General features: G+C 44.7%; 1 protein-coding gene across 1 annotated transcript; it reads right to left on the reverse strand.

Moving 5' to 3' along the window:
- On the reverse strand, positions 1-27,019 carry LOC124798528 (venom toxin OcyC11). The gene is made up of 3 exons (XM_047261975.1): positions 26,806-27,019; positions 5,379-5,499; positions 1-178 (listed from the first exon to the last, which is right to left on the reverse strand). The coding sequence occupies exons 1-3, from the start codon at positions 26,903-26,905 to the stop codon at positions 85-87; spliced, it is 315 nt and encodes a 104-aa protein (XP_047117931.1). The 5' UTR covers positions 26,906-27,019; the 3' UTR covers positions 1-84.
- Between the last annotated feature and the right edge of the window lie 935 nt (positions 27,020-27,954).

The following is a 27,954-nucleotide window of genomic DNA, read 5'->3' on the forward strand; positions in this document are numbered from 1 at the left end:
TTGCTTTTCGTGGCTGGTACATGCAGTTGGTTTATTGAAGCAGAATACAGTAATTAAATGTGGACGACGAATCTGAGACTGCCTCTATGGACACTTGACGGTGGGGCAGCACTCTGGGTACGGCTTGGACGTGTCCCTCACCACCTCACACGGAGGTGATGTGCCCACCGTACCGCACCTGCAACATTAGGGACCAGGATTAGTTCTCGGGTAACACATCGTCGCTTTTGCGGAATAAGTTTCGTTTCTTTACTAACCCATAAATCAGCACTGACCATTTACATTATCTGCTCACAAGTTTCCGGACCACAGTTAGTGTTCATTAAACTTGGCTGAGTCCCCCCCCCCCTCCGCCCCCCCCCCCCCCTTCGCCTTCATGACAGCATGAACTCTGCAGGGTACAGTTTCAATGCCGCTTCTGCGTTTCTGTGGAAGAAGAGCAGCCACTCTTTCTCAAAAGCCGAAACCAGAGAAGGTACTGGTGTTGGACGCCGGGGATAGAGGTTCTGACTCATCCCAAAGGTTTCCATTGTGTTGAAAGTGGGACTCGTGGCACACCAGCCCGTTGCACGCAAGTTCTTGTCCACAAACCATTGCCTCACAGGTGCTACTTTATGACAGGGCGTGTTGTCTCTGAACTATCCCTCTACTGTACACAAGGCTATAAAATGCGTTTATATTCTTCCACATTTGGCGTTTTCTTCAGCGCTGAAAGGAGACCACATCCTAACCAAGAAAAAGGCCCTCACACCGTAACACCACCTCCCCTGTAGTTTACTTTTGGCACAACACACGCTGGTGCCTAAAGTCCTCCATGCATTGGCCTAATGTAATCTCTTCCACCGGATTGGCACAGGGTATAGCGTGACTCCAATCATTTCCAGTAGCCGGCCGGAGTGGCCGAACGGTTCTAGCCGCTGCAGTCTGGAACCACGCGACCGCTACGGTCGCAGGTTCGAATCCTGCCTCGTGCATGGATGTGTGTGATGTCCTTAGGTTAGTTAGGTTTAAGTAGTTCTAAGTTCTAGGGGACAGATGACCTTAGAAATTAAGTCCCATAGTGCTCAGAGCCATTTGAACCATCATTTCCAGACATCCACTGTCCAGTAGTGTGGCTCTTTACACCACCTCAAGCGTCGTTTAGGACTGACAACGGAAATACGTGGCTTATGAGAAACCGCTCGACCGTTGTGGTCCAGTCTTTACAGTTCCCTACCCTCAGCCACTATGCTAGTTGGACTGCTGGTAGCCCTTTGGAACTCACGAGTGATTCCTTCCGCTTGTCCGATTTCTTAAACCACCTTCCTTAGTGCTTGACGATTCCTGTCCGCCAGTACATTACATCTACATCATACTCCGCAAGCCACCTAATGGTGTGTGGAGGAGGGTAATTTCGGTAACACTACCTGGTCCCTCCAACCCTGTTCCACTCCCGAATAGTGCGTGGAAAGAATATTTGTCGGTAAGCCTCTGTATTGGCTCTAATTTCTCGAATTTTCTCCTCGTGGTCAATACGCGAGATGTATGTGGGATCAAGTAATACACTACTGGCCATTAAAAGTGCTACACCAAGAAGAAATGCATATGATAAACGGGTATTCATTGGACAAATATATTATACCAGATCTGACATGTGATTACATTTACAAGCAATTTGGGTGCATAGCTCCTGAGAAATTAGTACAGAGAACAACCACCTCTGGCCGTAATAACGGCCTTGATACGACTGGGCATTGAGTCAAACAGAGCTTGGATGGCGTGTACAGGTACAGCTGTCCATGCAGCTTCAACACGATACCAAAGTTCATCAAGAGTAGTGACTGGCGCATTGTGAAGAGCCAGTTGCTCGGCCACATTTGACCAGACATTTTCAGTTGGTGAGAGACTGGAGAATATGCTGGCCAGAGCAGCAATTGAACTTTTTCTGTATCCAGAAAGGCCCGTACAGGACCTGCAACATGCGGTCGTGCATTATTCTGCTGAAGTGTAGAGTTTCGCAGGGATCGAATGAAGGGCAGAGCCACGGGTCGTAACTCATCTGAAATGTAACGTCCACTGTTCAAAGTGCCGTCAATGCGAACAAGAGGTGACCGAGACGTGTAACCAATGGCACCCCGTACCATCACGCCGGGTGATACGCCAATATGGCGATGACGAATACACGCTTCCAATGTGCGTTCACCGCGATGTCGTCAAACACGGATGCGAACATCATGATGCTGTAAACTGAACCTGAATTCATCCGAAAAACTGACGTTTTGCCATTCGTGCACCCGGGTTCGTCGTTGAGTACACCATCGCAGGCGCTCCTGTCTGTGATGCAGCGTCAACGGTGACCACAGCCATGGTCTCCGAGCTGATAGTCCATGCTGCTGCAAACGTCGTGGAACTGTTCGTGCAGATGGTTGTTGTCTTGCAAACGTCCCCATCTGTTGACTCAGGGATCGAGACGTGGCTGCACGATCCGTTACAGCCATGCGGATAAGATGCCTGTCATCTCGACTGCTAGTAATACGTGGCCGTTGGGATCCAGCACGGCGTTCCGTATTACCCTCCTGAACCCACCGATTCCATATTCTGCTAACAGTCATTGGATCTCGACCAACGCGAGCAGCAATGTCGCGATAGGATAAACCGCAATCGCGATAGGCTACAATCCAACCTTTATCAAAGTCGGAAACGTGATGGTACGCATTTCTCCTCCTTACACGAGGCATCACAACAACGTTTCACCAGGCAACGCTGGTCAACTGCTGTTTGTGTATGAGAAATCGGTTGGAAACTTTCCTCATGTCAGCCACCGGCGCCAACCTTGTGTGAATGTCCTAAAAAGCTAATCATTTGCATATCACAGCATCTTCTTCCTGTCGGTTAAATTTCGCGTCTGTAGCACGTCATCTTCGTAGTGTAGCAATTTTAATGGCCAGTAGTGTATGTTATCCGATTCCTCCTGAAATTTGCTGTCCCGAAATTTCAACAGTCAATCTCTCCGTGATGCACAACGCTTCTCTTGAAACGTCTGCCAGCGGAGTTTGCTTAGCATCTCCGTAATGCTCTCTCCCCAGCTAAACGATCCCGTGACGAAACGCGCTACTCTTTGTTGGATTTTCTCTATCTCCTTTATCAGCCCTACCTGATAGGGATCCCAGATAGATGAACAATACTCAAGAATCGGGTGAACAAGCTCCTTATAAGCCACTTCTTTCGTGGATGGGTTACATTTCCTTAAGGTTCTTCCGATGAATCTGAGTCTGGTGTCTGCTTTTCCCATTATCTGCTTTATATGGTCATTCCACTTAAGGTCGCTCTATATAGTTTACGGCAGACGCTGTCTCCAGCTGATTGTCATCAATAGTGCAACTGTACAGTAGTAGATATCTTTTCCTATGTATTCGCAAAATGTTACATTTATTTACGTGCAGGGTCAACTGCCACAGCCTGCACCAATCATCAATTCTCTTCAGGTCGCTCTGCGAATCCTTACTATCTTCTGGCGTTGCTACTTTGGCATAGACAACTGTAACATCTGCGAATAGCCTTAAAGAGCCTCCGACGCGTTCTACTAGATCATTTATATTCATTTTAAACAGAAATGGTCCTGAGCGACGTTTTGAGTCCTATCGGCAAGAAAGTCTTGGATCCAATCGCAGATCTGCTGCGACACTCCGTAAGCTCGTATTTTTTTCATTAGAAGGCAATGCGGGACGGTGCCAAATGCCTTACTGAAATAAAGGAACACGGTATCAACCTGAGCGCCGTTGTCCACTGTGCTGTGGATCTCAAGGAGGAACAGAATGAGCTGAATTTCGCAGGTTCTCTGTTTGCCAAATCCATGTTGATTTTTAAAGAGATGTTCATTTTCCAAAAAAGTCATTACTCTTGGCATAAAACACGTTCCACAATTCTACAACAAATTGACGTCAACGATATAGGCCTATAATTGAGTGGATATGTCTTACTGCCTTTCTTAAAATCGGGAATGACCTCTTTTTTCCAGTCGTTAGGTACCTTTCGTTGCTCAGGCGATCTACAATAAAATGCTGCTAGGAGGGGAGCAAGTTCTTTCGCATAATCTTTATAGAATCTTTTAGGTATCTCATCTGGATCTGACGGCTTTCCACTACTAAGCCATTGTAGCTGCTTTTCAATTCCGGGATTGAAAGGAAGGACAGTGCTACCACCATCCGCTGTGAAACAACTTCGGAACACCGAATTCAGTATTTAGGCCTTCTCTCTGTTATCTTCCGTTTCGCTGCCAGTATGGCCGAGAGAATGAATAGATGATTTTGACCCACTTATTGATTTTACATACGACCAAAATCTCTTAGGATTTTTACTCACGTCGGTTGGCAACATCTTACTTTCAAAATCATTGAACGCTTCTCTCATTGCTCTCCTTACACTCACTTTCGCTTCCTTCAGCTTTTGTTTGTCAGCTAGGTTTTTTCCTCTCTTGAATCAGAGATGAAGTGCTCTTTGTTTACGTAGCGCTTTTCTAACATGGCTATCTAACCATGGTGGATCTTTCCCATTCGTTAAAACCTTACTCGGAACATACTTGTCTAAGGCATATTGAACGATGCCTTTGAATTTATTCCGTTTGTTCTTCTCATCTTCGTCCTCATCACCGAATATTTGATGCTGACTGCTGAGGTATTCTGAAATTTGTATCCTGTCACACTTCCTGAGCAAATATATTTTCCTACCTTTCTTAACATTCCTTATACGACCTGTCGTCATAGATGCTGTCACAACCTTATGATCGCTGACACCTTCCTCTACGTTAAATAATTATATCCCCCTGATCTCCGTTTAGCCACGATTGTTCTTTCGCGTTTCCATTTCACACTCACATCAGCCGACTTGGGCAGCTTTAGGGGGATTGAACCGTCACTGATGTACTTTTTATATGAATAGTCAACGTTCGAAGTTACTGACATCTCCAGATTGATCCACTCTACTGTTACTGCCTCTCTACCGAAAACACAATACCCCCCGCCTCATCTGACATCTAGTGGTTAATTCCGCATTACATAGAGGCGTCCGGATACTTGTGACCAAACAGCGTATTTTAGTTTCACCTCATTCCCTTCTCTATGTTGCCAGTGGCGATAAAATGTCTTCTGACCATAAACAATCGACCACGGACCTTCGATTGTTTCCCATTTAACCCCTTTCCTCCCCCCCCCTCCCTCTGACACACACAGACATACGCGCGCGCGCGCACACACACACACACACACACACACACAGAGGGAGGGAGAGAGAGAGAAAAAAGAGAGAAAGAGATGGGAGGCGGCTGGAAGCCTCTAGTCACAGTAAGTGACTAAACTTAGTAAGCACACAAAAATTTAAGTACGAAGTGCTGCAGGACTTACCCTACACGATTAATGTGCGGGAATGAGCAGCTGTACTCCACACATTGTCCTGGGACAAGCCATTTCTCGCCACTCTTATAGAAGTTGCCCGTGTTGGAGTCGAAGCACTGTCCTGGATGATCTGCAACAAACGGACGTAACTATAAGACGAATCCACATCTTCTAAATTAGAATAATGTAATCCAACCTGAGAGTAAAAATTAGAAAAATAGGTTATATTTCTCGCAGGACTGGAATTTCTTTAAAAAAAATGGCGACGAACCTCGGCTTCGCAAGGTTAGCACTAAAGTAAATGGCCAGACACCTTGTATTGCGCAACGGCAATAAATAACTCGCAAGAGTAGTCAGACGCATTTGTTCGGATGTTTCAGCAGATTTCCGTAAATTCATTTTTGCGTTGTAGAGTTGGTGTCAACCCAAAGAAATAGTGCTCATCACGTCTTTCATGCGAAGCCAAATGTTAACGGAAAGGGTCGGTTTGTTTCCCGTTATAAACAAAATGATTTTTAAAGCGGAATTTTACGTGCCCATTCGATAGAGCGGTACCAGATTATTCTAGTGCGACACTATTTTTATAGATGTTCGTTAACAGGGACGTGAAACACGAAGAATAAACAGCATTCCAGCATTCTTGGCAGTAGCAGTCAACACGTGCCTTGCAGTGCTTGGGTGCTGCCAGTTGTGATTGAATTCTTCGTGTTTTGCTGTCGCTTTTAATACATACCGATAAAGCAAATATGGAACTGCACTATTCTGGGCTCTCTCTACCAAATGGACACTTAAAATTCTGCTTTAAAAATCATTTTGTTTGTAACGGGAAACCAGTCGACGCTTTCTGTTGACATAGGGATGCGCATGCTTTAATTTACAAAATATATAGATGGAAGATAGGTATAAACGTACAGATTCCGGTGGAGCTTCTCTGTTCTCTAGAGTTGCAACGACTGCTTACGTTGCTGCTTTTCCCGTCATATAACGCCTGCTCTGTAGATGACCAGCCTATAGCCCCATCACTGCCACGAGAGGTCACTCCTAACTTCATTTCAACCTGGGACACACAACAATATACCGGAAACTTCCTGTGCCGGACTCGAACTCGGGACCTTCGCCTTTCGCGGGCTGGTGCTCTACAGACTGAGCACCACTCACGACCCATCCTCACAGCTTGGAAGACAGGAGACGAGGTACTGGCGGAAATACAGCTGTCAGGAGGGGTCCTGAGTTGTGCTTGGGTAGCTCACACGGTAGAACACTTGACTGCGAAAGGCAAAGGTCCAGAGTTCGAATCTCTGTTCGGCAGACAGTTTTAATCTGCCAGGAAATTTCATATCAGGACACACTCCGCTGCAGAGTGAAAATTTCATTCTGAAACATACGGGAATTTTACGTGCCCGTTCGATAGAGCGGCCTGCGCTTACTGCTTCTGCCATGCAGCAGCGCTGCTCAATAGCTGGTCGAGTACTGCTATTCATCTTCTTTCACTGTTCTTCTTAACACACACATCAAAAGAAGTTTTGCATCACCTCTTCCGAGAGTTCCGGAACCTGTACAGGAAACTGGAATAGAGATCAACCTAAACATCATTTCCGCCCTTTATATTGCTCATGAAAATCACACACTGTATGTTGGACCACCATACAGCGAGATCTTCAGAGGTGGTGGTCCAGTCTGCTGTACACACCGCAATCTCTAATATCCAGTAGCACGTCCTCTTGCATTGATACATCCACAAGTTCATCACGACACTGTTGATCCAGATTGTCCCACTCCTCAATGGTGATTCGGCGTAGATTCCTCAGAGTGGTTGGTGTGTTACATCGTCCATAAACAGCCCTTTTCAGTCTATCCCAGGCATGTTCGGTAGGGTTCGTTTCTGGAGAACATGCTGGCCACTGTAGTCGATAGATGTCGTCATCCTGAAGGAATTCATTCTCAAGATGTACACAATGGGGGCGCGAATTGTCGTCCATGAAGACGAATGCCTCGCCAATATGCTGCCGATAAGTTTGCAGTATCGGTCGGAGGATGGCATTCACGAATCGTACACCCGTTACGTCGCCTACCATGACCACCAGCGGCGTACGTCGGCACCACATAATGCCACCCCAAAACATCAGGCTACCTCCACCTTGCTGCACTCGCTGGACAGCGTGTCTAAGGCGTTCAGCCTGACCGGGTTGCCTCCAAACACGTCTCCGACGATTGTCTGGTTGAAGGTATGTGCGACACTCATTGGTGAAGAGAACGTAATGCCAATCCCGAGTGGGCCATTCGGCATGTTGTTGGGCCCATCTGTACCGCGCTGCACGGTGACGTGGTTGCAAAGATGGACCCCGCCATGGGTGTCGGGAGTGAATTTGCGCATCAGGCAGCCTATTGCGCACTGTTTAAGTTGTAACACGACGTCCTGTGGCTGCACGAAAAGCATTATTCGACATGGTGGCGTTGCTCTCAGGGTTCCGCCCAGCCATAATCAATAGGTATCGGTCATGCACTGCAGTAGTAGCCCTTGGGCAGCCAGAGCAAGGCATGCAATCGACAGTTCTTGTTTCTCTGTATCTCCTCCACGTCCGAACAACATCGCTTTGCTCACTCCGAGACCCCTGGACACTTCCCTTTTTGACAACTCTTCCTGGCACACAGTAACAATGCGGACGCCGATCGAACCGCGGTATAGGCCGTCTACACATGGTTGAACTACAAACAACACGAGCCGTATACCTCCTTCCTGGTATTTCTGGGCGCTGTTTCGATCACAAGCGAGGATTATTCCTATACGTCGGTCAGGGGCCTGAAGATGGCGTAGTAAAACGATGAAAGTGGTTGCCCGACAAAAGACGGGTGAAGGGCGTTTAATTTGGCACCTTCGTTCTCCGTAAGTCCCACATTCATTTCTGCCGTCATCTCATGTGGTGTTGCTTGTTTCTTGGCACTGACGACTCTGCGCAAACGCAGTTACTCTGGGTCGTTAAGTGAATGCCGTCGGCCGATACGTTATCCATAGTGAGAGTTAATGCCTGAAATTTGGTATTCTCGGCACTCTCTTGACACTGTGGATCTCGGCATATTGAATTCCCTTCAGATGTCCAAAATTTAATGTCCGATTCGGCCATTCCCAACCGCTATCCCGTGTTCAAATTCTGTTAACTCACGTCGTGCGGCCGTATCACCTCGGAAACCTCTTCACATGAATCACCTGGGTACGAATGACAGAACCGACAATAAAGTGCCCTTTTGTACGTAGTATATGCGATACTACCGCCATCTGTTTGTGTACATATCGCTATCCCATGACTTAACACCTCAGTGTATACGAAACGGGACGAACACATGAAACGTGCATTAGGTAATACGAATGGTCGGCAGGTTTGTTGATTCTGGAAAAGTACAGAGCACCTGTGAAAGCAGAAGAGAATAAAAATGCCGGTGCAACCAATTCAAGAGTTATTGCCCCAGCGTTTTATTGACCTTGTCAACTAGTCATGACGGCAGACATGGAACGAATACAGAAGCGCGCCGCTAACATCGTAACGGGACGGAACAGCCCACTCCTGAACGTGACAGAGACGTTCGGGAGACTGAAATGGGAATCTACAGGGTGTTACAAAAAGGTACGGCCAAACTTTCAGGAAACATTCCTCACACACAAAGAAAGAAAATATGTTATGTGGACATGTGTCCGGAAACGCTTACTTTCCATGTTAGAGCTCATTTTATTACTTCTCTTCAAATCACATCAATCATGGAATGGAAACACACAGCAACAGAACGTACCAGCGTGACTGCAAACACTTTGTTACAGGAAATGTTCAAAATGTCCTCCGTTAGCGAGAATACATGCATCAACCCTCCGTCGCATGGAATCCCTGATGCAGCCCTGGAGAATGGCGTATTGTATCGCAGTCCACAATACGAGCACGAAGAGTCTCTACATTTGGTACCGGGGTTGTGTAGACAAGAGCTTTCAAATGCCCCCATAAATGAAAGTCAAGAGGGTTGAGGTCAGGAGAGCGTGGCGGCCATGGAATTGGTCCGCCTCTACCAATCCATCGCTCACCGAATCTGTTGTTGAGAAGCGTACGAACACTTCGACTGAAATGTGCAGGAGCTCCATCGTGCATGAACCACATGTTGTGGCGTACTTGTAAAGGCACATGTTCTAGCAGCACAGGTAGAGTATCCCGTGTGAAATCATGATAACGTGCTCCATTGAGCGTAGGTGGAAGAACATGGGGCCCAATCAAGACATCACCAACAATGCCTGCCCAAACGTTCACAGAAAACGTGATTGCACAATTGCGTCCGGATTCTCGTCAGCCCACACATGTTGATTGTGAAAATTTACAATTTGATCACGTTGGAATGAAGCCTCATCCGTAAAGAGAACATCTGCACTGAAATGAGGATTGACACACTGTTGGATGAACCATTCGCAGAAGTGTACCCGTGGAGGCCAATCAGCTGCTGATAGTGCCTGCACACGCTGTACATGGTACGGAAACAACTGGTTCTCCCGTAGCACTCTCCATACAGTGACGTGTTCAACGTTACCTTGTACAGCAGCAACTTCTCTGACGCTGACATTAGGGTTATCGTCAACTGCACGAAGAATTGCCTCGTCCATTGCAGGTGTCCTCGTCATTCTATATCTTTCCCAGTCGCGAGTCATAGGCTGGAATGTTCCGTGCTCTCTAAGACGCCGATCAATTGCTTCGAACGTCTTCCTGTCGGGACACCGTCGTTCTGGAAATCTGTCTCGATACAAACGTACCGCGCCACGGCTATTGCCCCGTGCTAATCCATACATCAAATGGGCATCTGCCAACTCCGCATTTCTAAACATTGCACCGACTGCAAAACCACGTTCGTGATGAACACTAACCTGTTGATGCTACGTACTGATGTGCTTGATGCTAGTACTGTAGAGCAATGAGTCGCATGTCAACACAAGCACCAAAGTCAACATTACCGTCCTTCAATTGGGCCAACTGGCGGTGAATCGAGGAAGTATAGTACATACTGACGAAACTAAAATGAGCTCTAACATGGAAATTAAGCGTTTCCGGACACATGTACACATAACATCTTTTCTTTATTTGTGTGTGAGGAATGTTTCCTGAAAGTTTGGCCGTACCTTTTTGTAACACCCTGTATAGAAGAAAAGCGCCATCCGGAGAGTCTCAAGACACGTCTTCGGCCTAGAATCTCACTGCCTGGAATAGAATTGTCTTCAGAGGTGAGTCCCGCTTTGAACTGAGTCTCTGAAGAAACCCCCTGAGAGCGATAGGATACCACACTGTTGCCGGCTTACGGCCAGACAGCCAGGACTGATGGTCTAGGGAGCCATTTCTTTTCTGAGCAGGAGTCTTTTGGTTATTATCTGTGGCACCTTTACAGCACGGCGGTACGTCGATGATATTTTACGCCCGGCTTTGTTGCCCCTCATGGCAAGCCATCCTGGGCTTACATTTCAACAAGATAACGCCCTCCACATACGGCGAGAGTTTCTACTGCTTGTCTTCTTGCTTGCCAAACCATAACTTGGCCTGAAAGGTCGCCGGATCTCTACCCACTTGAGAACGCACTATGGGCAGTGCCCTGCAACCATCTCGGATCTTGGACGATTTGACGCGTCAATTGGGCAGAGTTTGGTACAATATCCCTCAGGATCACATCATTTCCAGGCCGAATAATTGCTTGCATATGGGCCAGAGATGGACCACTGCGTTACTCATTTGTTAATTTGTGAAGCTTTTTGTCTTTAATAAATCATTCAGTTTTTCTGGAATTGCAATCATTTGCTTGTCTGTACATGCACGTCACATCTGCCGATTTTTGTCTCGTTTGGATAATTCCTTCTTGGTACGCAGGTTTTTTTCATTTTTTTTTCTTTTTCTTTTTCTTAGAGTGTATTGAAGGTTGTACAAAATTATGAATGAACATTGCTTATGAGGCATATGTTTCTAAAATTGTTTAAACAAAGAACTGTCTAGCACATGAACGTTGGTGGCGCTACCTTAAAAAACAGTACACACTCATCTGTAATGTGTACATGGTGGAACTTCTCTCTCTTCACAGTTCTTGACTAGTTACAGAAGATGGAGCATTATTCTTTGTAGTAACACGTATGTAAGTGTTCGAGTTGTCGCTTGCTAGTGGTTATTTTCATATAAGGCATATATAACTTTGTGAATGGAAAATTCAGTCAGTTTCTAGTATAGAGGGCCTGATGATGGCGTATTATATGGCCGAAACAGATAGCGTACAGAATAAACTGGAGATGTACTTAACAATCTTGATATTTTCACATTTATTAAAACGTGTTGAGGGTGGATGTTCTTCCCGCAAAGCCCAATGACTGACGAAAGAAAAATTTCGCATGAGGTATTAGCCCAGCTGGAAGAAATTTACCATAGTGGGCAAGGAGTGCAGTGCTGCGACTGTTTATGATGACGGTGTAGTGTAATGGAAAACGTCGAAAATGTTGTCTTTGAGTGGCTGCCGTAGTATTCAGGATGACTTGTATAGAAAGAATAGCATTGGTTTGATGAATAACAGCTTCCTCTAAATGTGTAAAAATTTTAGTGAAGATAATTAGGAAAACCAATCCTGTAATGTTCGAATAAAGTATTAGTGCTGTGCTGCCCGACACAATCACGTCGATTAAATGCCAGGATCATTTTGAAAGTCATTGCAGACCACTCAAGAGCGAAGGTTACGGTCGTGTGATAAAGTTGAAATTCATGTCAATTGTGAGCTAGTCTTTAGACGTGACAGTCGTATTTGTGTTTGCTGGTTCACGTGGCTGTGTCGTGGGTAATTCAGTTCTAAAAAGGGGACTGAAACCGAGTCAGCTCGAGTTAAATGCTGTGACCACCGTTCGTACATCTAAGTCGAATCCCAATGTGGAAAGAACCCAACGGAAATTCACAATGCTTTGAGAGAGGCGTGCGGGAATAGTCTACTAGATCGTAGCACAGTATCACAGTGGTCTTCTCGTTTCCGTGAAGATCGGGTAAGCACAGAGCACAGCCCAAAAAAGAAAAGGCCATTGACTGCAACAGACTACAGCGTTGTAGTTAATGACATTTTGAGAGACGACCGACAAAAACCGTTGAGGAAACTGCAAGTGAGGACAGAATGTCTGTCACTTCACGTTTACATAATCGTAACTGAAAAGTTAAACATGAGATTGACTGCTACACCTCTCTCTCATACTTTCCAAACTAAATACCTAGGAATTACAGTTCCGAACCACTTAAATTGGGAGGAACGCATAGATAATGTTGCGGGGAAGGCTAACAAAAGACTGTGTTTTATTGGCAGGACACTTAAAAAATGTAACACATCTACTGAGAAGACTGCCTATACTACACTTGTCCGTCCTCTTTTGGAATACTGCTGCGCGCTGTGGTATCCTTACAGACAGGATTGACGCAGTACATCGAAAAATTTCAAAGAATGGCAGCAAGTTTTGTATTATCGCGAAATTGGGGAGAGAGTGCCACTGAAATGATGCAGGATTTAGGCTGGACAACTTTAAAACAAAGGTGTTTTTCATTGCGGCGTGATCTTTTCACGAAATTCCAATCACCAAATTTCTCCTCCGAATGTGAGAACATTTTGTTGACACCGACCTACATATGGAGAAACGATCACCATGATAAAATAAGGGAAATCAGAGCCCGTACAGAAAAATATAGGTGTTCGTTCTTTCCGCGCGCTATACGAGATTGGAATAATAGCGAATTGTGAAGCTGGTTCGATGTACACTTTGCCAGGCACTTAAATGCAATTTGCAGAGTATCCATGTAGATGTAGATGTAACACACCTTCTGCATACCTTGCTGAAGTAGCACTGCCGGAAGAAAGAATGTTGGAGAGCGCTATAGCCCCAGCCGGAAGCAGTTTCCAAATGGTTCAAATGACTCTGAGCACTATAGGACTTAACATCTGAATCATCAGTCCCCTAGAACTTAGAACTACTTAAACCTAACTAACCTAAGAACATCACACACATCCATGCCCGAGGCAGGATTCTAACCTCTGACCGTAGCGGTCGCGCGATTCCGGACTGAAGCACTTAGAACCGCTCGGCTACAACGGCCGGCTAAGTAGTTTCCAGAATGATTTTGAACAAAGAGTTCAACGTCGTAAATTGGCTTCTCAGCACTGAGACTGTGAGACTGGTTGAACAAATCTTTGTTACTTTTAGGTATAAGTTGTCTACATGAATAATAAAACTATATCTAAATTTGGGGCCATTAGGTCCACATCACAGAAAAGTCAATTTGTGTTCCTAAATTATCAGTATAAATTTGACCGTAAAGATCAAGGACGCCCTTTGAGGTGTCCATAATGGTTAAGATAGGCAACTCATAAAAATTCCGAGCCTTTAAATCTTCTGGGGTTATACGTCCATAAAAAAGATAATAGCGGTTTAATTTAGAACCATGCGCGACGCTTTTTGTGAGGCACTTAATGTACGCTTATTACGTTCAGTTATGGTTTCACTGATATCAGATATGAAAACGTGCAGCTACCTCATTTTACACTCTTTCGCTCACTCCACTTTTATGTATACTCCCACTATTTGCATTCGAATAGTTAGTTGGTGTTTTTTAACAACGTGCTGGCGCTGTGAACGAGCGATTCTAGGCGCTTCAGTGCGGAACCGCGCTGCTGCTACGGTCGCAGGTTCGAATCCTGCCTCGGGTATGGATGTGTGTGATGTCCTTAGGTTAGTTAGGTTTAAGTAGTTCTAAGTCTAGGGGACTGATGACCTGAGATGTTAAGTGCTTAGAGACATTTGAACCATGTTATTTATTTATTTATTTATTTTTGACAACGTGAGATGAAAAGTCCAGGTACTTCATCTCCTTCTTATAATAGCTATTGTTCATATGTCAGTACAGTTCTCTGAGTTGTGTAATCGCTACTGTTTGCGAAATCCATTACATACACAAATCACGGTCAAGAAGGACTCTTTCACCTTTCAAAATCGATGTATAATAGAATCCGGTAACCATTATGTACAGCAGGAAGCTTCATACAAATCATTCACAGTTGTCGAGAGAAGAAATCTCCGTTACCTCCGCATTTTCAGGTAGTTCATCGTGTAAGGCATGTGCTGTATTATGTCAAGCCAGGTGGTGGAGGTTCCAGTCCTACCATGAGGCAAAAATACTTGGCGGTAGTGGGGTTCTTAGCATGGCAGTCGTGCACACTGACTTTTTTAAATAATTTATTATTATTTCTAAAAACAAATTACATTCCAAAAAATGAAGATCTTTATCTATATGTACGTTGACTAGTTCAATACGTTGTCAACTATGTTCAATAAGCAAAATAAATAAACAAATACCAAAAAAGTTACGTGATGAACACAATGTTGAAAAATCCATTGCAGTAAACAAATTGTGATATTCTGCGTGTATTGCAATATTTGTTTCTGAACTGTATGAAACCTACAGCAGACATAAATACACCACTGTCAGCAGTTATTTGAAATTGTAATATGTGAAAAGGCACTTCACTGAATTCGAAAACCACGTACTAATTGCATCAATATGAACTACGTTTACAAATGAACATAAAATATCTCTGAAAAAGTTATCTAATTTATGGATGGGAATAAATTTTGACTAAAGTTACTGCTACTCAATTCCAGGCACAGTTATCCAGCTGCGGAGGATGACTTTCAAATTGTTCTTTATGTTAAATACATAGTTTTGGATATCTATTCTCTAGTTCCTAACCTATTTATTTGCTTCTTCATCTGTACCATTCAGATTTTTACATATTTCTTGGTTCCATATTTTCCCTCGATTTACTGTTCATTCGGAACTTATACGTCGTGTAGTAGCTAACACAGATGACAAAGTAGAGTGCATAATCCCAGTGTAGACGCCCAGAATGCTTTAAACTTTGTCAGAAGCCCGATACGTGGATTCAGTTCTGTTATCGTTCCGTTTATTCAGCCACCACCTTGAAAACCAATACGTGGTACATGTAAGATCAAAAAAGGAATTATCTGAATAGACAGGAAATTAGTAGATGCGATCAACAGACAAAATATGATTCCAATTTCAAAAAAATTGGATGATTTATTCCAGAGAAAGAGTTTCACGAATTAAGGCAGTCAATAACGTTTTGTTCAAACAAATTTCGGGCTTGCAGCCGGTCGTCGTTCAATACTTCGCACGATATTTCAACTGGGCTGCGACGGCTCACCTGAAGATGACTGGCAGGTGCCCAGTTGAAATATCGTGCGAAGTATTGAACGACGACCGGCTGCAAGCCCGAAATTTGTTTGAACAGTCAATTCGCCGGGAAAATTTTAAAATTCACAATAACGTTTTGGTCTGCCTCTGGCCCTTGAGCAAGCTTTTATTCGGCTTGGCTTTGATTGACAGAGTTTCTGGATGCAGCATAGGGATAAGTCGACGATATTATTCTACGGCCTGTTTTGTTGCACTTCATGACAAGTCATCCTGGGCTTATATTTCAGCAAGAAAATGCCCTCGCACACACAGCGGCAGTTTCTACTGATTTTGTTCGTGCTTGCCAAACTCTACCTTGACCAGCAAAGTCGCCGGATCTCTCCCCAATTGAGAATGTTTCAATCACTATGGGCAGGGGCCCTCTAGCCATCTCGAGACTTCGACGCTCTGACGCGCCAGTTGTTCAGACTTTGGCAGGAGGATATCCAGCAGCACTACCAGTCAACGCCATGCCGAATAATTCCTTGCCCAAGGGCCACAGGTGGACCAACGCGTTATTGACTTGTTCAATTCATGAAGCTCTTTTTCTTGAAGAAATAATCTATTTTTTTTGAAATTGTAGCCATTTGTTTGTCTGTACTTATACACCACATCTACAATTTTCCGTCTCATTCGAATAATCCCTGCGTGATGGTTAATTTGTGTGTGTATGTATGTATGTATGTATGTGTGTGTGTGTGTGTGTGTGTGTGTGTGTGTGTTTGCGTGTGTGTGTGTGTGTTGCATAAGCCACTGTAGACAGGGGTGGGATCACCATGCTCAAAACGTATTCCAATGCACTCGAAGGTGGAAAAATATCCGTTATCTTCGCCACTAACCAAACAACATTTTCCATCTTCATTGGTGTGAATGCAGTACGTGTAGTGTTTGCATTTTTTCTGCTTTGTATGTTTTCGTGATGTTAAGGACCAATAGGGATGAACTATCGTAAGGTCGGCCTCCATAAGTTACTTAAAATTCGTTTAGGCCCCCGAAAAAAGAAGACTATTCGAACCATCATTAGGCATGTCGACAATCTCAGCACTCATATTTCATAGACGTATCGCTTATATAAGCGATAAGTGAAATGGTGAACACTATAGTAGGGCCGGCCGGAGTGGCCGTGCGGTTCTAGGCGCTGCAGTGTGGAACCGCGAGACCGCTACGGTCGCAGGTTCGAATTCTGCCTCGGGCATGGATGTGTTTGATGTCCTTAGCTTAGTTAGGTTTAACAAGTTCTAAGTTCTAGGGGACTAATGACCTCATACATTGAGTCCCATAGTGCTCAGGGCCATTTGAACCATCAATAGTAGGAAATATTCGTCTTTTGAAGGAGGCTATGTATTGAATTTCAGTCACCAGTACTTACATAACGGCAACCACAGATGGACCTGATGTGACTTATTATTACTTTGCCTGACGATCACAAAGATTTGCCACTATGTCCAGAGTACCAAGTTACGAGAAACGATTCCTTTCTCAGGCTCCAAGTGGTTTCCTGTTGAGAGCAACCGCAGCTGAAGTAACCATGTTTCAGAAATGAAATATCGGTTTTTCAGATGGTTCAAATTGCTCTGAGCAGTATGCGACTTAACTTCTGAGGCCATCAGTCGCCTAGAACTTAGAACTAATTAAACCTAATTAACCTAAGGACATCACACACATCCATGCGCGAGGCAGGATTCGAACCTGCGACCGTAGCGGTCGCCTGGCTCCAGACTGTAGCGCCTAGAACCGCAAGGCTACTCGAAATATCAGTTTTTGACCTGGTCAGTATGAACTATGACGCCCTGCTGTTGCCGGTAATGGTATTTTACCTTGAGAAGGTTGAGTACCCCTCTTATACGTATTAGGCGTGTGTACACCTCAATATGTGATTTGACATCACGAAACTGGTCGCGTAACTGTAAAAGTTCATATATAGCTGAAAGCGATTTTTTTCTGAAACATAACCTTCTCAGACTGTTTACGGCGATGGGGGCTGAAATAATGGTGTGCTTTAGGTATCTCCAGGAATTTCTCTAAATGGAGACGGAAGTAATAAAAATCCGTTGCGTCGTTAAATTTAAATCAGCGCTGCTGTTTGGTAGGTTATACAGGTTTGACTCGTTTAAAGATTATTAGCGGGGTGCAGTTTTGAAAAAGACTGTTTTCAAATGAGTAAATGACGCGACGCTTGGCAAAACTATCGAAAAGAGCAAAAACACCGCGCCAGTAGATTGGTAAGCTAGTGGTAGAAGTGGGAAAGAGGAAAAGATGGAGGTAGGAGAACGATGCAGAAGTTTTTCTCCGAGCCAAATTTTTTATCGAATTACAATTTTTTGTGATAGATTTTTTGAGACATCGGAAATTACGAACACAGGACTGTAATTATCGAAATCCGTTAATGTTGCGTTCATATTAGAGCTCCGCGAGAAACGTTTTCACTATGAACTCACTATGAACTCACATTTGAAGAAGCAAAGATGCTCTCTATGGATACTGACCGCGTAATAAATCGCGACCCATGTGAAGCGATAAGGTGCCCCTCCGACGTATTCGACACTTTTTTATATGAAGCTGATAACTGGTAAGTCACAAAGCCGGCTAACGAAGTTATCGGCTAAATGAAAAAAGCGAATGTTTCGCTGATTGGACAGTTCGTAGGCCAAAGGTCTAAGATGTACTCTTACGGCATAGAGTCGGGTCCATCATGTGGTGCATAGTGTGGTGCAATCAGAAATCGGGCTTTATCGCCATGACAATAAAAGGATCGTTTGTTAGGACGGAAAACTTTCGCTCATTATGATCAACAGAAATTTGTCATCTGTGTACTTCACATTTAAGGGCATAATCGCACCCGTCCCGTGGATCTGTTTGTAACATTCCATTAGTTCTTTAGTCTTACGGTTTCTTCTGCTGTTGGTTTCACCGAAAAGGGAGTATGACATTTTTTTTTACTTCATGCGCATCTTAATCGTTCTGCGTTTAGTCCACAAGGAAAAAGAGGAAGGAGAGAGAAAGAGAGAGGACATGGACTACACAAAAAGAGACCTGTCCGCAGCTCGTGGTCGTGCGGTAGCGTTCTCGCTTCCCACGCCCGGGTTCCCGGGTTCGATTCCCGGCGGGGTCAGGCATTTTCTCTGCCTCGTGATGACTGGGTGTTGTGTGATGTCCTTAGGTTAGTTAGGTTTAAGTAGTTCTAAGTTCTAGGGGACTGATGACCATAGATGTTAAGTCCCATAGTGCTCAGAGACCCCACAAAAAGAGACCGCAAGCGAATAGAGGGGCAATCTGACGTGTAACATGGCCACCAGAGTTCATTTAGTTCTAGTATGTCCATCCTTGGATTGGAGGTTTGAGGTGCAATACCACAACCCCTATTGGAATCCTGTTTCCCATTCCTGTCTCATCTCCATTCTCCCAAAGAGGGCATATATGTAATGTTAGTAATTTATACTTATTTAAACTGTTGTTCTGACATTGTTTACGCTGGGCCTCGCTAGTGTATAGAATGGAGCAAACACGTTGGGTTAAAAACTAATGTCCGATCACAATTTACACACAATACAAACTACAGGCACATAGTAGGAATAAAATTGCTACTGTACTTATGGCGTAACTAACGATTAAAGCTCCAATATTTCACGTCATCGAGAGACACCTATTTTTGTGTTTTGTTAGATCAGAAGTAATTTGTATCCCTAATAAAAATATGATGATGATGAATAAAAATATGACATGATGATTTTTCAATCAGGATCAAACAAGGTCATGTTCTAAATGGTGTCAGTTAATGAAACTGTAATTACGACCATACAGAAAATGTAAAATTTTACTCTTACAAAATTTAATTAATAAAATCTAGGCCTTTCGTTCAATAAAACTAATCTCTCTGTTCACCTGAAAATGCTAGGATAACTCTCCTTTTTGTTAATAAAATAATGTATGCAAATTAGTGAAATATATTGTTGTAATGATAAAACATGTAAGTTATGGTCTTTATAGAAATATATTCTTTCCTGTCTTTGCTTGAAATTATTCAAGGTTATGCCATGTAATTTTCTATGAAATTAGGGAAGATGTATAAAAAAACTTTAATTGTTAAATATGCAAAATTCAATATGTAACAGCACCAGTAATTGTTTGAAATCATATAAATAGCAGCGATTTGTAATCCGCCAGAAGGCAGTCTTAAGTCAGACTTCAGATGAGTTTTATGCATGTAGTTCGCCGCCAAACATCTAGCGTGCGAAATAAAATTCTTTGTGAACAAGAAGTACTGAAACTTATTCACACCATTGCAAGACTCCCACGTGGCGATGCAGTAACATCAAGATGAACCTACGGCAGCATCAAGAAGCAGCACCACAGGTCACACAAGATACGTATTATTTATTTGGTGGAACATATCCGTAATAAGATGTGGCATATTACAGATGGACTTTGGTCGTTCACTTATATAATTAAATGGAACAGCTACAGCCGTCCTTATGACGTCATTTGCCACACGGTTACCAGTTTCGGTGCTTCAGTGGTCCATCTTCAGGTCTTAACTCACACTGAGGGGGCTAATACCATCAAATCGACGGTTGAAGACACAAAATTGTGGTTACAGATAGTTTGCGAAAACCAATTAAGATGTTGGCCATTGATGCATCGTGTATACAGATGGTGTTAACCTCCTCAACATCAGCTAAGACCTGAAAATAGTGCACGGAAGCACCGCAACTACTAGCCGCGTGGTAAATGACATCATAAGGACAGCTGTAGGTGTTCCATTTTGTTAAGAGAGTGCATTGATGTTCTTCGTGTTTAATGTTGTTACCAGGCCTGATAGGGCATATAAGAGGCTTGAGTGACAGCTGCGAAGGACACGGAGACGCCACGTACTCGTGTGGGACAGTATTGTCGGCAGCTGGCAGAGTTTGAAAGGCGCCCCATTGCGGGTCTCCACTTAGCAGGGTCATCGAATCGTGCAATATCGAGTTTGTGAGGCTTTCGGATGGTACAGTGATCCAATGTTGAACTGCATGGCAACGTCAAGGCAGGCACACTCATAGTCGAGGTTCCCGTCTACCGCATTTTATCACCAGAAGGGGAGAAGGTAGTATTGCACACCGACCACACACATCCACGCCTGCCATCCGAGAACAAGTAATGGACACCTTGCAACATTCTGGGTCATTCCGCAACACTGGTCAGAGACTAATAGCACAAAGAATTACCATCCCATGCGTATGCTGCCATTAGTACGACAACATAGACTGACCGGGAAGCATGGCCTGCTGAAGAATGGCGTCGCATTGTGTTCAACTATGAATCGCGATTCTGCACTACCCCGGATGAATATCGTCGGAGGTTCCGCTGTTTCAACGTTTAGGAGAGGCGCAATGGTATTACTCCTGACCCATGTAACTCCTGGCGAAATGGTGCGGTAAGCAGTTGGGAAATTTGTGGTAAATTCCTACGGGAGCAAACTACTGACGTCATTGGTCCCTGTGCTTACACACTATTTAATCTAACTTAATGTAAGTTACGCTAAGGACAACACACACACCCGTCTCCGAGGGAGGACTCGGACCTCCGACGGGAGGAGCCGCGGAAACCGAGGCAAGGCGCCTCAGACCGCACGACTACCCCACGCGGGATGCTGTTGGGTTTGATTTCACGGCTGGTAGTGACTCAGGGTACGTCACGGACATCCTGCATCCTCACGTGTTACCTGCGATGTGACCTCCACTTTTGAAATGGGTAATGCCCATCCGTACATGATATGTGATGTGTCTCTACGAACTGTCTGCTTCATGTTGCGGAACTCTCGTGGTCAGACATAACCCCGAGAAAACACGCATAGGACCAAGAAGCTGGTAGAGCACTTTCCCGCGAAAGGCAAAGGTCCCGAGTTCGAGTCTCGGTCCGGCACACAGTTTTAATCTGCCAGGATGTTTCATATGAGCGCACACTCCGCTGCAGAGTGAAAATCTCATTCTGGACGCATAGGACCAGCTCGAATGTCAACACTGCCAGCTTGCCTCAGGAGAGAATACGACAGTTTCATGACGTCGTTCCCAACCGAGTCAGTGCATGCATCCAGGACAGCGGGAGTGCAGTCTCATTCTGGTAAGGCAGTTCATGCTGACAAGTTCTTTGAAAATTTGACACCGCGCAGGATTAGCCCAGCGGTCTAAGGCGCTGCAGTCATGGACTGTGCGGCTGGTCCCGGCGGAGGTTCGAGTCCTCCCTCGTGCGTGGATGTGTGTGTTTTTGTCCTTATGATAATTCAGGTTAAGTAGTGTGTAAGCTTAGGGACTGATGACCTTGGCAGTTCAGTCCCATAAGATTTCACACACATTTGAACATTTTTGAAAATTTTACTCGATATTGTGATCACTGTAACAGCATCACATATTCTTGCAAATCGTGAGGTTTCCAGTTCTGAGTGCTTCACTTTTTTTTTGGCATTGAAGATAATTACAAATGGTTCCATAAAATTTCTGGCTGGCAGCCTCATAAATTCGACTTCTTCTTCTAATATTTCGACTGAATACCGTCCTGCCGTCTTCGGAGTGAGCGAAAATATGAAGATGCACATAAATACAGATCTTCGCAACAGAACATTGGGAGACAGTTGAATAGGTCGTTCAGGAAACACAAAATGGCGTGTGCGCTCACCAGAATTATTGCCTCTGGACTTACAGAGGTAGATGAAAATTAAAAACGTCAGTCGACGAATCCGGAAGACGGCAAAAGTCTTGTAACACAAGACTGTGTGCGATAAATCCAGGTGAAATTCAGGGTGCAATGTTGTATCTAGGGACCACTTCAAAGAATAATCGATGTTTTGATCATCTGACAGGACGATAATAATAACAAACACACGACTCCTATAAAAGGGCAAAGTGAACGCAGATCTAGTCAGCGTGGCAGCCCCGATATACAGTACCATTACAAGAAATCAAAAGTGTGTGAAATCTTATGGGATTTAACTGCTAAGGTCATCAGTCCCTAAGCTTACACACTACTTAACCTAAATTATCCTAAGGACAAACTCACACAGGGAGGACTCGAACCTCCGCCGGGACCAGCCGCACAGTCCATGACTGCAGCGCCTGAGACCGCTCGGCTAATATCGCGCGGCCCGTTACAAGACCCGCCAGGTTAGCCGAGAGCGTTAATGCGCTGCTTCCTGGCCTCGGGTAGGCGCGCCGGCCCCGGTTCGAATCCGCCTGGCTGACTACCGACGAGGGCCGGTGTGCCGGCCAGCCTGACTGCGGTTTTTAGGCGGTTTTCGACATCCCACTAGGTGAGTAGCGCGCTGGTCCCCACGTCCCGCCTCCGTTACACGACGCTCAAACATTTCCAACACGTTCGCACTGTTTCATGATTCACACTAGATGCAGACAGCCGGGGGTGGACTAATTTCATCCCAAGGGATACGGGGTGGCGGCAGCAAGGGCATCCGGCCACCCCTTCAAACTAACCATGCCAAAGCCGATTGTAACCACGCCGACCTTGCGAAGACTGCAGGACAAAGACGCAAGCGATAGACGGAAACAGTACTCTTCGGAATGCTGTCACGCCCTGGAAGTAATTACGATAGTGTCTCACAAGGCACGACACTTAATTACTGACCAAAACTTTTCTTAGAGAATACTCTTCGTACAATATCACTGTGATTATGTTTCTCATCTTAAAATTGGACTGTTCACTATTTCTATTTTTCTTCTTTTTTCACAGTTCAGCACACCTTCTTCCTGTTTTCATGCCTCATCTGTTTCAGTTTTTGACAAGCTATCCACTGGGCCATCTTACCACAAGATCTGAATGGGATGCTATGAGGAGTTTCCCATTTCAGTCTGGAAACCAAGAGTGCTGCCTGATTTCTGAATACAGGTTTATTCTTATTAACGTTTAAAACCTCCGAAGCGACGTATATGACGCTGAGACAAGTGATTTAGTATAAGACACACGGGGACGAAAATGTAGAAAAATATCCCAGATGCGGATGACAAATGTTTAACATGTGACGTCACCAGATAACGCACCTCTTCGAACCAGCAGCATTTGGGCTTGTCTACATCTACATCTACATCTAGATGGATACTCTGGCAGAGGGTTCATCGAACCACCTTCACAATTCTCTATTATTCCAATCTCGTATAGCGCGTGGAGAGAATGAACACTTATATCTTTCCGTATGAGCTGATTTCCCTTGTTTTATCTTAGTGATCGTTCCTCCCTATGTAGGTCGGTGTCAACAAAATATTTTCGCATTCGGAGGAGAAAGTTATTGCACCTAATCTCGCCACTAGAGGGTAGTGCTCCGCTAGATTGATCCGTTTACGATTTTGCATTATCCAATGTGATACAGGAGTGCTCGCGGCAGTGGTAACACAAATGGATCAGATGGCTCTGAGCACTATGGGACTCAACTTCTGAGGTCATTAGTCCCCTAGAACTTAGAACTACTTAAACCTAACTAACCTAAGGACATCACACACACCCATGCCCGATGCAGGACTCGAACCTGCGACCGTAGCGGTCTCGCGGTTCCAGACTGCAGCGCCCAGAACCACACGGCCACTTCGGCCGGCTAGTGGTAATACAAGACTACAATAAATTCCATTTACATTTAATGAGCTTGCAGATGATTATCAGGGTTATGGTGCTACTTGCAGCATTTTCGCAGAACGTTTCTCACAGCGGGTTTTACGTTCTAACATAAGGTTTGCAACCGTGACTCGTCCAATGCGTGAAACAGGGACTCTGTACTTAAGTAAACACTGAAGGCAAAAAAATATATTCAGGAAATGTAACACAGTCCTCACACGTGCTGTGTTCTGAAGTCGAAGTCAATTATCGGACAAGATGTGACGTATGAAATGATTTCTACTTTGTTGCTATATGCCAGCATTACCGTATCACAATGGATAATGCAAGAATGAATGTGTAGTACTGCCCCCTGATAGCGAGGGTAGAATGGACAAGCAAGAATTCTGCAAGTATAACGAGGCAAACCCTCTAGTAACATCACATTTTCGACATTTGTCACCCACTTTTGGAGTATTTCCAGACATTTGCGACCCCATGTGTCTTATATTAAAGTATTTGAGCCAGCGTCATCTACGTCGCTTCACGGATTTTTAAACGTTAATAAGAATTACCTACACGTTGGTGTGTAAAGTGTATGAGTCTGGCGACATTCCATATAAGTTTCGGAAAAATATCATCCACACAATTCCGAAGATTGCAAGAGCTGACAAGTGAGAGAAATATTGCACAATTAGCTTAACAGCTCATGCATCCAAGATGCTGACAAGAATAATATACAGAAGAATGGAAAAGAAAACTGAGGATATGTTAGACGACGATCAGTTTGGCTTTAGGAAAAGTAAAGGCACCAGAGAGACAATTCTGACGTTGCAGTTGATAATGGAAGAAAGTCTGAAGAACAATCAAGACACGTTCATAGGATTTGTCGACCTGGAAAAAGCGTTCGACAACGTAAAACGGTGCAAGATGTTCGAAATTCTGAGAAAAGTAGTTGTAAGCTGCAGGGGGAGACGGGTAATGTACGATATGTACAACAGCCAAGAGAAAATAATAAAACTGGACGACCAAGAATGAAATGCCCGGATTAAAAAGGGTTTAAGACCGGGATTTAGTATCCCCCCCACACACACACACACTATTCAACTATCCAATGTGCTCATCGAAAAGCAGTGATAGTAGTCAGAGAAAGGTTCAGTAGTGGAATAAAAATTCAAGGTGAAAGGATATCAATTATACGTTTCGCTGATGAAAGTGAAGAAGAATTACGTGATCTGCAGAATGGAATGAACAGTCTAATTAGTACAGAATGTGGATTGAGAATAAACTGAAGAAAGACGAAAATAATGAGAAGTAACAGAAATGAGAACGGTGAGAAAATTAAGATTACGATCGATGTTCATGAAGTATATGAAGTTAAGGAAGTCAGCTACGTAGGCAGCAAAATAACCAATGACGGACGGAGCAAGGAGGACATCAAAAGCAGACTAGCACTGGGAAAGAGGGCAGTCCAGGCCAAGAGAGGTCCACTAGTATCAACCGTTACTTCCAGGAAGAAATTTCTGTGAATGTACGTTTGGAGCACAGCACTGTATGGTAGTGAAAATAGACTGTGGGAAAACCGGAACGGAAGGGAATCCAAGCATTTGAGATGTAGAGCTACAAACGAATGCTGAAAATTAGGTAGATGATAAGGTGGGGAATGAGGAGGTTCTGTACAGAATCGGAGAGGAAAGGACAATGAGGAAAAAACTGACAAAGAGAAGGGACAGATTAATACGACATCTGTTAAGAAATCACGAAATGACTTCCATGGTACTAGAGGGAACTTTATAGGTAAAAAACTGTAGAGGAAGATACAGATTGAATACATCAGAAAATAATTGAGGCCGTAGGTTGCAAGAACTACTCTGAGATGAAGAGGTTAGCACAGGAGAGGAATTTGTGGCGGGCCGCATCAAACCTGTCAGAAGACTAATGACTCAAAAAAAAAAAAAAGAGAGAATCTTCTTTTGTTGTGTGTGGTTGTCTAAGTAGTCCGTCCCGATAGCTGAGTGGTCTGCGCGGCGGTCTGTCACGCCAAGGGGCCCGCGTTCGATTCCCGGCTGGGTCGGAGATTTTCTCCGCTCAGGGACTCTGTGTTGTGTTGCCCTCATTATTATTTCATCATCATCAGTGGAAGGCAACGGGAAACCACCGCTGGAATCACTTCCCTAGACGCTCATGCGGTGGACATCTCTGAATGGGCTTTCCCCATGACAAGACCTGCCGTAAGGCAGAACACAAAGTTTTTAAGTTGTCTAAGTTACTTCACCCTGTATTTAGATTAGTGATGAACGAGTATAGGTTTGCTCAAAAAGCTGGAGTTATGGTACATCGCAGCGCCGTTCATATGAGATAACCGTATAGTATTAATGGCCACATAGTGCCAGCCTTTTTATTTGAGGAAATTTAGGCGACTTGAGCTTCAGTGATGATGAAAGAATGATAAGGACGACACAACACCCAGTCTCAGAGGAGAAAATCTCAAACGCCGACAGCAATGGATCCCAGGTGCCCTGCATCCAGTTACGGAGGCGAACGTAACGTCGTTTCATGTTACGGATGGCACGAATAAGAGCGTGGTTGCTTACGCGGACACTCGGTGACGACCTGGATGCTGACGTCGGCGTGAACCGTGGCCAGCAGCACGGCTGCGCAGAAGGCGGCGAGCAGCGCTGTCGTGGTCCTCATGGTGCGGCGTTGGCGTGTCTTCTGGCGTCGCAGTGGCTGCCCGCTTCTTCCTGCGTAACGCCCTCCGTGGCAGTAGGCCGAGATAGCACGAAGGGCAGCCGCCTCAGATAAGCCGAGCTTCCCCCGATCACTGCACTCTTCAGTCACACAACCTCCGCTTACGACTTTAAGGGTTATCGGCAGCAGAGAAAACACTTCTGGCTAGATATCGTAATAAGTGCTTATTAGGCGACTAAAGGGCCGTGTACGGGCCTGACGCCTGTGGCAGCTAAACTACGAGGCTGGCGTGAGTTCTACGATGCACACTTTTTCATTAACCACCTACACTAACGCGGCAAAAGTGATGGGATACCTCCTAACACACTGTCAGGCCACATTTTGCCCGGCGTAGTGCAGCGACTCGATTTGTCATGGACTCAAAAGTCATTGGAAGTTTCCTGCACAAATACTTAATCACTCTGCCTCTGCAGCCGTCCTTATGCCTGAAACTGTTGGCGGTGTAGTCTTGTGCTCGAACTGACTCATAGATTAAGTCCCACAAATCTTCAATGGGATTTACTCAACTGGTCATTAAAATTGCCACACCACGAAGACAACGTGCTACAGACGCGAAATATTACCGACAGGAAGAAGATGCTGTGATATGCAAATGATTAGTTTTTCAGAGCATTCACACAAGGTTGGCGCCGGTGGCGACACCTACAACGAGCTGACATGAGGAAAGTTTCCAACCGATTTCTCATACACAAACAGCAATTGACCGGCGTTGCCTGGTGAAACGTTGTAGTGATGCCTCGTGTAAGGAGAAGGAATGCGTACCATCACGTTTCCGACTTTGATAAAGGTCGGATTGTTGCCTATTGCGATTGCGGTTTATCCTACCGCGACATTGTTGGTCGCGTTGGTCGAGATCCAATGACTGTTAGCAGAATATGGAATCGGTGGGTTCAGGAGGGTAATACGGAACGTCGTGCTGGATCTCAACGGCCTCGTATCACTAGCAGTCGAAATGAGAGGCATCTTAACGGCATGGCTGTAACGGATAGTGC

Source organism: Schistocerca piceifrons, chromosome 5 (assembly GCF_021461385.2).
Source record: "Schistocerca piceifrons isolate TAMUIC-IGC-003096 chromosome 5, iqSchPice1.1, whole genome shotgun sequence".
Lineage (NCBI taxonomy): Eukaryota > Metazoa > Arthropoda > Insecta > Orthoptera > Acrididae > Schistocerca > Schistocerca piceifrons.

What these genes read in the sequence shown, in the direction of transcription:
- LOC124798528 (XM_047261975.1), bottom strand. Translation starts at nt 26,905, where the DNA reads ATGAGGACCACGACAGCGCTGCTCGCCGCCTTCTGCGCAGCCGTGCTG. An exon ending in GGTCGTCACCGAGTGTCCGC is followed by an intron (nt 5,500 to 26,805) that starts GTAAGCAACCAC and finishes CGTTTGTTGCAG; the next exon opens with ATCATCCAGGACAGTGCTTC. An exon ending in CCGCACATTAATCGTGTAGG is followed by an intron (nt 179 to 5,378) that starts GTAAGTCCTGCA and finishes CTAATGTTGCAG; the next exon opens with GTGCGGTACGGTGGGCACAT.